Consider the following 9,566-nt stretch of genomic DNA (forward strand, 5'->3'; position numbering starts at 1 on the left):
GCATGTGGGATCTTCCCGGACCGGGGTACGAATCCGTGTCCCCTGCATCGGCAGGCGGACTCTCAACCACTGCGCCACCAGGGAAGCCCAAGAACAACTCCGTATGTTTTTATGTTTGTCTCTGCCATTATTTCTAAGTAGTCTGCAACTGTAGCTCTGAGCTTCTCTTTGACCTGAGTTATTTCAGCTAGTGACTTCATATACATGTATATATATTTGCCAGTATTTTGCAGTTTTGTTTTGATTGTTTAAAATTGTGTCATTATCCAGCTTTATTACAATGTCAGAAACAGTGCAATGTCATTTCTACATCTGACTTGATATGATCAATTTTTCAAAATGTTTTGTGGCTTCTGGAAAAAAACAAAGTTTATTCTTGATGTGTACCCAAATTTAATACAATCATTACCTGGCCTTTACTAATTATATAATTAAAGAAAGAAAGAAAGAAAGAAAAGCTTCCCTTTCATCGTCTGTCCTGTGTAGTGACTGTGCAAAATCTACCAGAGCTCAGGAGAGCTTCCCACGACAACCTCAGCCCACCCTGGCCTGCGAGGAGCACAGAGGGGAAGAAGGGAGATGGGCCCTCATCTGCACAGGTGCTTTTAGCTTTCTGGCAGTTTTTCAAAGTCAAACAGAAAGTATGTCTGATGAGCCACAAGTTGGTTTGATTGGCGTGTCTCTCTTCCATAGTCAAGGATGGGTTATAGTTAACCAAATAGAAGAGGCAGCTTCAAGGAATAGGAAGAAAATAAAGACGGTTGAACAGAACAAGACAGAAAAAACCTCCGACACATCCAGGTACACTCCTATTGGAGGCTGATTACTAGTATGTTTCCACACACAGTGGATACATCCTAACCTAACCGAAGGTCTTTTGATGACATTGAAGGAACAGCTAAATCTGACACCCATGTTTGTCCAATGCAATATCCAAGCCATTTGGTCCAAGGCTCTTGGTCATTTAAGCTGTGCTCTCATCCAGAAACTCATTAAAAGGGATGTGGGGAAAAAAAAAAAAAAAAAAAAAGAAAAGGGATGTGACTTCATCTAAATCTTAACCTCAGTTAAACCCCTCCAAAATCTTTCTCAGAAAAGTATCACATAAAAGTGACAAAAGAGAGACATTTACCTGGCTGCTTTGTCGAGCGAGGATACTAACTTCTGTTGAAGCCGCAGATGCTGCCAGCACTAAATCCCTTCAAAGAATAAAACCGGAAGACCATTAAATTTAAGCAGCAACAGTTGTACCTTGACTTGAGTCACTGGTAGCATCTACAAGGCTTCCACTGGGATGTGAAGGAGAAAAGCAAGGTTTTCTACCTGGCTGAAGAAAGGTAAGATTTTGGCTGTAAAGCTTTACTTTTTAGTTCATAGGCTAGAGCCCTGGAGACTCAGCCAACTGCCTCCCTACTTAAGACAAAGGAGAGACACAACAGAATCAAGTCAGAATTCCTGATAAATATAATACCCTCCTTTAGAGAGAATAATCTAATTAGAGGAACAGAAGCTTTGCTTCAAGTCATCTATCTTTCAAAGGGACACTTCTGCTCGGAGGGAAGCTTTAGTATGTTCCTTAAATATCAGTATTTTCTTAAGTCATCACTGGAGTTAATGAGAAAATGGGATTTCTAAGTTTAGTATGTACTCGAGCTAAATAATTCAAGACTGGGAAAACAGAAGTAGTTGTCAGCAAGGCACTATCTAGCATGAGCTGAAAATATGTTCGGGGTATCTCCAGCCTCTATTTTCCTCCCTTACAGAAAGGAGACAAAACAGAACAAGCAGGACCAAGTGACTCAGGTGTGACCTGACAGTGAGGGCAGGTTGTATCCTCCCTGGGTATGCGGCTCACCATTCTTCAATGTAGCTGAGGTAGTAATGATGCTGCCTCTCTGTACAGCTGCCATAGCAGGGCTCCATAAAGTTCACAAACACTTCAGGGTGCTTTTCTTCTTTTTTCTACAATGAACAGAACGAGAAAAAAACAATCTCATGGGCGATTCTTCTTGAATCCTACACAGTTAAGAATCTCAAAAGATAAAATCATTTAAGTTTTATGAGAAAATTCATTCAAAATATATAGACACTATATAAAGGCAGCATTGAGGAGTACAAAGAACAGAAGCACTGGCCACTGACCAAACTGAATTCAAAGTTTTCTGTCACTTTAGCATGGACAGATTACTCAACCTCTCTGATAATGTTTTCTCTCATGTATGATGGACCTAAAAAACCTACATCAAAGGCTGTTGTGAGATATGAAAGGATACATATAAAGCATCTAACCCAGTCTAACATGGAACATAAATTGTATTCAATAAATGCTAGTGTTAATATTATCCCTGTGAAAAGAAAATCTTAAGGATATCTTGAAATAAGGCATCTTAACAAACTTATTTTTAAAATTCAACATTGTCAGGAACCCAAAAGAGTTAATAAAAACAAGCCACTTTTTTCTCATATCAGATTGGCAAAGATTTAAAATGGTACCATCGCATATTGACACACATATTGGGAAACTGGTAGTTCCATCCCTGGTAGGAGTATAAACGGATATAACTTTTCTAAAAGACACTTCGGCAGTGTTTTCAAAAGCCTATATCAAAAGAGCATACACTGCTTGACCCAGCAAATTCATTTCTAGGTATTTATCCTAAAAAATAAACATAATCGCATTAAGTGTACATAAAAGAGTGTTAGTATTCTTTAAAACAGGGAAAAACTGAAAGCAACCCGAGTACCCAACAGTAGAGGAAGCGCTAAATAAATTGATTATCTGCCCAAAAGCAAAATTCAGATTTACTGAGGTAGAAAGACAGTTGCAATTTACTAAGTAAAAAAGGTTGCAAAACAGAATGACTAGCATCACTCCCACTTTTGTTACATTTAGACTTTTATGTCTGTATTTAATGTTTTTCTAGACTTTGAAAGCTAACATGAGTTGGAAATATAAGCCCTGCCTCATTTGCTGTTTTTTAATGCCACTACAATTTAGTAAGACAGTGCAGATCTTATTATTCAGGTCCTTCTTTATCCTCCAAAATGACTCACTCCCTCACTCAAATGGCTCCTCCTCAGAGGCCTTCCTTGACTACCCAAGCTAAATCACACCCCAGTCATCATCCACCCCTTACCCTGCTTTATTTCCTGCATCACCCCATCACTCCTTGATCCGACACTTGTTTGTGGACTAGCACATTCATCCGAATGCAAGATCCACAAAAGCAAGGACTTTGCCTTGGTCGCAGCTATAGTCTCAGCTTTAAAGCACACTGTGTAGGCATTCGATAAATATTTGATGAATAAATAAGTGAACGAATTTTGAAAATCAAGGTACTTTCTTGCTTTTCTAAAATGTCTTTATCAGGTTAACATCTACCACAACTCATAGTTTGCAACTTAAGCAAAGTAAGTTTTAGGACTTTTTTCACCTTGTGACTCCACAGTAGAACATGCTCTAAGTGAACACCACCATTTTGGTCCCTAGGCTCCCAGTGCAGCATTAAAATCTTACACCTCAAGTTGCACGACCACTGCCAGCAAGAAAAGGAAACTGAAGCCTAACTGCAAACTTTATTAGAAGACTTCTAAAATTCTCAAATAACAGAGACATCCTTTTCATAGACATACCGGGAGTAGAGCCATCACCACATCTGGAGCAGTTTCCAAGGTCCCGTCTGCAGCAGCATATACTATTGTGAATTCATATGTACCGATCCACAGCACATCCAGAACTGAAAGACATACATCCTAATAAGCCATCTTGTGCTTGGAATAACCCCTGTACATTATATTACCATCTCACGGATAAAAAAAAAAATCCAACTCCTATAGCTTTTAAAAAGGTCCAGATTTCACTAACTAAATACAATTCACAAAGACTCAAGAAGCCCAAATTCATCCCAAAGTGGTGTTTTTTTTTTTCTGGTGGATTATAATCAAGGCAAATAATGAAGAATTCTGATTTAAAAATCAGGATCCATTTAATGTCATTTACCAAGAGCCACAGGTGTCTACCGGCGGATTATTGTTACAGTGACTTAATTAGCTAACTGAAATAATGGGAGTTTTCCTACAGGAGGCACCAACACTTCCCTGAGCAGGTATGCAGGTACATCACATGATCTGAAATTTCTGCAATATGGACGGCACCTCATTAGAGGTCAGCCCAGTAAGAAAAGCAGATGTGTTACCTCTGACAGGATGATCTGCCTCATAAAATGGAGGACAAGGAATGACTTTTTTTTCCTGCAAGGTCTGAAAGAGATTTGAAGAAAAAAAAAAAAAAAAAAAACAGAGTCGAATGAAACAATCCCCAAACCAATGAAACTGTCAAATCCAATAAGTTCCCCTAGAAACCACCTAAGTCTCATCTCCCCAGCCAGGAGAGAATGAATACAGAGACAAGTGGATGCCTACTTCTAGAATCCTACCCTATGGAAACACTCACAGCAACGCCATCAGTGTAGGTAATGAGGATGCTCAAAGCAGTACCACTTAGAGGAGCAAAACCGCTCACACTGATACAGATAACCATCAATAACGGAACAGAGATAGTTACATAGTGGAGTCCTATGCAGCCATTCAAAAGAATGAAGTAGCTCTATAGGTAACGAGCTGGGAAAAAAAGACTCCAATACACTTATTTTCTTTTTTGGCTGCAGCGCGCAGCATGAGGGATCTTAGTTCCCCGATCAGGGATGGAACCTATGCCCCCGGCAGTGGAAGAGTGGAGTCCTGACCACTGGACCACCAGGGAAGTCCCTCCAAACACACTATTAAGTTAAAAAAAAAAAAAAAAAAAAGCAAACAATTAAACCAACTGTATTAACTTTTTACAGGCTAATGCCCTAAAAGAATATGTACCAAATGTCACATAACTTTTTGTGATGACAAAGAAGAAACAAAACCTTAACCTCAAACCTATTCCACCACATTCACCACTTGGCAGCCCCTCAGAGAAAAGGAGGTACGCACAACAGCACAGGCCTTGGCATTGCCTGTGAACCCCTCCTTCCCATTCAGATGTGACCAGATATATATGGATTCTTTGTCAATTTATATTGAAGAATATTCATGAATATTACCTCTGGAAGACCACAGGGGGAAGCTGACAGAGTGGACATGCAACAACTCTTTCCTGCATTCACTTGTGTACTGAGAGATTAGTTGCAATGAGCATAAATTACATTTTAATAGAAAAAAACAGCAAAGATACTCCAAACCACCCCCAAAACAGTGGGTAACTTAAGTAAAAAAGTTCTGAAGTCCAAGGCAAGACTTACAGGAAGATACTGGACCACAGTTCCATTCTGTTTCCCCACTGCCAGCTGCTTTCCTTTGGGGCTCCAGCAGACTGGGTAGAGAAGAGAATGCTACCAATTAAAAACTGAATAAAATGGAGCAAACCAATGAGATCTGTACCAAAACAGCTACGTAATAACCGCTTCTTGTTCCTCTGTCAGTCCATGGAAGACTGTGGGATCATCCTTACTTGGCACAGTGAAAAAAGAAAGATCATTTTGATGATACAAGCCAATTGTGATTTATCACTGGGCCACTGAATCAGCTGTTAAAAATGCTTTTTCAATGGAGTATTGCCCAGAAAGCTGTGAAGTACAGAAAACTCTGTAGTCTTTAGATAAAACAAGGAGAATACAGAGGGTTCTCAAATATCAAGAAATCATTCTCTTGCTCCTATTTGATATTTTCTCATGCTTTTCCTCAAAGGTACAAATGACTGTTTCAGAGTACGACTCTTTTAGATCAAAACAATTATTCCTAACAACACAGTTCTAAACCAACTATACCAAAATATTTCTTTCTCCAGAAAACCCAAGCACATTCAAGTTAAATCATGTATGCTATTTGGCTTCAAGGACATTAACTATGGAAATAAAAAACACTCTCTCCACTTCTACCAAAGAACAACAGATATGACAAAAAAAAACCCATTTGCTTTTTTTTCCCGAAATTAAATTTTAACTAGATTACCATTACCATATGTTACAGAGGAGAAGACTTTATTACCCACCAGATGTTACTCCTACTGTGGAAGGAAGAGTCGCACACACTTTCACTGCCTCTGTGATTTGTAGGACAGCAATGCTGCCATCAGCCAGACAAACTGCCACCATGGAGGAAACAGTAGGGTTCCACTTCATATCGATCACCATGCCTCCTGCATCTTTCAGGAGCTTATGATACGCAAACGGGCGTTTCTGCTGTTTGGCCTTTTAAAACAAATGCCCAGAAGCAAAAATAAATTAGTAAATTAATAAGTACAGAGACATTTAATAGTCAAAGAAAATTACTGAATCTGCAAGTTTTCTCGAATTACAGTTCACTTTTCTCCATGACCATGAAAAGAAAAATGTAGCTCTGCACAACAGTCTATTTGTTACAGACAATTTTAACACAACTTTGAAAATGGCAATCAATTGTTATAGCATACCCAGAGGGACTCGCAACAAAAGAATACACAAATGCAAAATAATCCATAAAGAGCAGACACTAAATAAAAATCTGGGCTCTGCTTCTTAATAGTGTTGGGCCCTTGAATTTTAGAGAGCTCTCATCTTAAAATATTATACCTATTTTAACTGGTATGCAGAAACCACCGAAGGCTTCAAAATACCAAAAGAGCTTCACTGAAGATTTGTTGTGGAAGGTTAATGAAAGATTAAGGATATAAAAGGTACCCCAAACAAACAAACACACAAGAACCCCATATACTTAAACTCTTTGGGCCTGTTTCTCTACCTATGAAATGAAGACGACAGTACCTACTGCATAAGGCCATGAGGGGTAGGCATGAATGAGAACAAGGCATGTAAAGCACTAGTACAGGGCCTGGCACACAGTCAGTATAAACACTCAATATTATTGACTACTATCATTACTAAACGGCCTGCAATGGAAGAACACCATATTAGGAGGCCAGAGATCCAAGATGTAGGAGCTTCTGACATTAATTACTAACTCTATGGTCTTGGGCAAGTCACCTAACGGTCCCTGGGCTCTGGCTGTCTCATATATAAATGAGAAATGATAACATCTTGGGGCAGGTGGTATTATGAAATAATTTCTTGAAGTCACCTCTATCTCCAAAGATCTATGATTCTATAATTAAGGACCCCTTTTTTTTTTTTTTGCGGTACACGGGCCTCTCACTGTTGTGGCCTCTCCCGTTGCGGAGCACAGGCTCCGGACGCGCAGGCTCAGCGGCCATGGCCCACGGGCCCAGCCGCTCCGCGGCACGCGGGATCTTCCCAGACCGGGGCACGAACCCGCGTCCCCTGCATCGGCAGGCGGACTCTCAACCACTGCGCCACCAGGGAAGCCCTTAAGGACCTTTTAAAAACCCATATTTTAATCTAGAAAAAGAATTCAAAGGTCAACCAAGAACTGCCAGGTTATGATTCAATACCAGGAAATCTTCTTAGGTCCCTACGGTTTGCCAGCAGCTTACCTCATTGGAGAAAGTGCGAACATCAAAAAAAGCAATAATGGAACCATATTCACTGGACATCATGCACACGGAAAGTGTGAGGTTATCACAGCTCAGGGCCAGGTGATGTATCGGGAATTTCATAGGAACTAGCAAGCTTTGAACTTTATCAACTATGAAAACATAAAAAAACACAAAGCAGAAAATGGAATGTTCTAAGCATAAGCCACAAACTCTCTATTCAGGTCTATGTGAAACAATTTTTGCATCTACATAAAAATATGCACACACCCTGATAACAAGTTGTACAGATAAATCGTAGCTTTCTTACAGATGTATAATGCTGCATTAAGTATCACAGGTACTCTTCCTCATCTGACCTGAGGAAACTAACTGTGGCTGCAGCCCTTGTTGAAAACAGTGCCCTGTACCGTATTTTTGCAACAATGCTCCAAATAGCACACATTCCCATTTGTTTGGATGGCGCCGTTGTGACAACTAAAAAGCCACGCAATCAAACTCTTCTCCCAGGGAGCTGGAACCCAAGTTCAACTGAGCGTGGCACAATGGTAAGCTGTTCTTCCCTCTGAGTTCAGAAGGACAGCTCATCAAAAGAGAAATACAAAGGACCAAAGAGAACACCCAGGAGGGCTTCCAGAAGCCTATCTAGAACTTCCTCTTCTTTGGGATCAATCTCAGGACTAACGGCAGTTTTACTACTAGAACGATTTCTTGTAAATCAAATGACATGAGCACTTCACTCCTCTATCATGCAACACAAACCAAGGAACTTACCTATCTTATTGGGATCATCTCCAGGTTTATTCTGAATAAGAAGATTTTTAGTAGGAAAAATCTGCAACCCACTGGCTCCACCAGCGAAGACCAGGCCATACTTGTTGGACACGACAAGCAGATTCGAGCGTTCCTTGGGCAACTCCTCAGGGGAGTCAAAGATTCTCACCTTCTTCAGTGCTCTAAACTGAAAATCCTGTGGTGCGGGGTCAAAACAAGATCAATTCAGGGAAGACAGGAAATTAAATCACATCTGTCATTATATTTCAGTACACCCAATTCCAGTACAACAAAATATACATTACCCTGAGGGTAAGGGCTGTGTGGCTCAGTCATTTTTAAGCTTCCTGTGATATTGTGGCACCCGGTATAGTGCTTATTAGTATTTACTGAATAAATTAAATTAAAAAAAATTCTTTCATGAAGCCTTCCTTGACTAACCCAGATAACACTGATCTTTTCCTTTTCTGAATTCCTAGCTTATTTATTGTCTGAACCACCACACAAGCTGCACTTTTTTATTTACAATCTTGTCCTATTTCATGGTATGTCTTATGATCCAGAGTAGTGCTTAATAAATTGTTGTTAAATATTGAAAGCATCACTCAACTACCCTGTAAGCTCAAACTACCAGTGCAGTACTCAACAAAGATACATGGAAATAATGACCACTGAAGGGTAACCAAATCCCAAGAACTGGCTTACCTGCATCAGACACTAAACAAAACTCCCACCACAGAAGAGGTCAATCTCTTGGTGTTCAAGACCTATAAACATACCTAGATGCTATGAGGACATCTAAAATCAAGTCCAAACCCCTTAACACAGCCTATAAGGCCAACGTGGCTTGACTCGTCCACTCATCCACCAGCCTCACCTCACAGTACTCTGCTTCCCTCCCACAACCGTGCCATCACCTCTGCCACATCCAGTGCCACCTCCACCCCCCACCTATTTCTAGTTTTCACTTCCTCCCATTTTCATGCTCCTTAGCACCTCAGGGGCTGGGAGCCTTCTCCAACCTCCTGTCAATGTCTGATTCATCCAGTCTTCCATGAATTTATTGATCTGCTTTCAAAGAATTTTCAGTGTGTACCACTTCTTGGTAAAAAGAGTTCCATACGTTTACCATGCATTATGTTAAGTTGTGTTTTATATATATATATATTTTTTTCTTCAATTCTAAACCTATCTTTTTTTTTTTTTTTTTTTTTTTTTTTTTTTGCGGTACGCGGGCCTCTCACTGTTGTGGCCTCTCCCGTTGCGGAGCACAGGCTCCGGTCGCGCAGGCTCAGCGGCCATGGCTCACGGGCCCAGC

The 9,566-nt window shown here is 40.3% G+C and overlaps 1 protein-coding gene across 4 annotated transcripts in view; it reads right to left on the minus strand.

Moving 5' to 3' along the window:
* Nucleotides 1–9,566, minus strand: part of NUP214 (nucleoporin 214) — a 101,033-nt gene that overhangs the window by 89,298 nt on the left and 2,169 nt on the right. For all 4 annotated transcript variants that reach the window (XM_007115571.4, XM_007115570.4, XM_007115569.4 and 1 more), the window contains exons 2-9: nt 8,249–8,444; nt 7,475–7,626; nt 6,038–6,236; nt 5,289–5,359; nt 4,197–4,260; nt 3,634–3,737; nt 1,856–1,962; nt 1,133–1,199 (exon numbers count right to left, since the gene is read on the minus strand). In XM_007115571.4, the coding sequence (XP_007115633.2) occupies nt 1,133–1,199; nt 1,856–1,962; nt 3,634–3,737; nt 4,197–4,260; nt 5,289–5,359; nt 6,038–6,236; nt 7,475–7,626; nt 8,249–8,444 (960 nt within the window). The remainder of the gene's footprint in view (nt 1–1,132; nt 1,200–1,855; nt 1,963–3,633; nt 3,738–4,196; nt 4,261–5,288; nt 5,360–6,037; nt 6,237–7,474; nt 7,627–8,248; nt 8,445–9,566) is intronic.

This window comes from Physeter macrocephalus, chromosome 13 (genome assembly GCF_002837175.3).
Source record: "Physeter macrocephalus isolate SW-GA chromosome 13, ASM283717v5, whole genome shotgun sequence".
NCBI classification, from domain to species: domain Eukaryota; kingdom Metazoa; phylum Chordata; class Mammalia; order Artiodactyla; family Physeteridae; genus Physeter; species Physeter macrocephalus.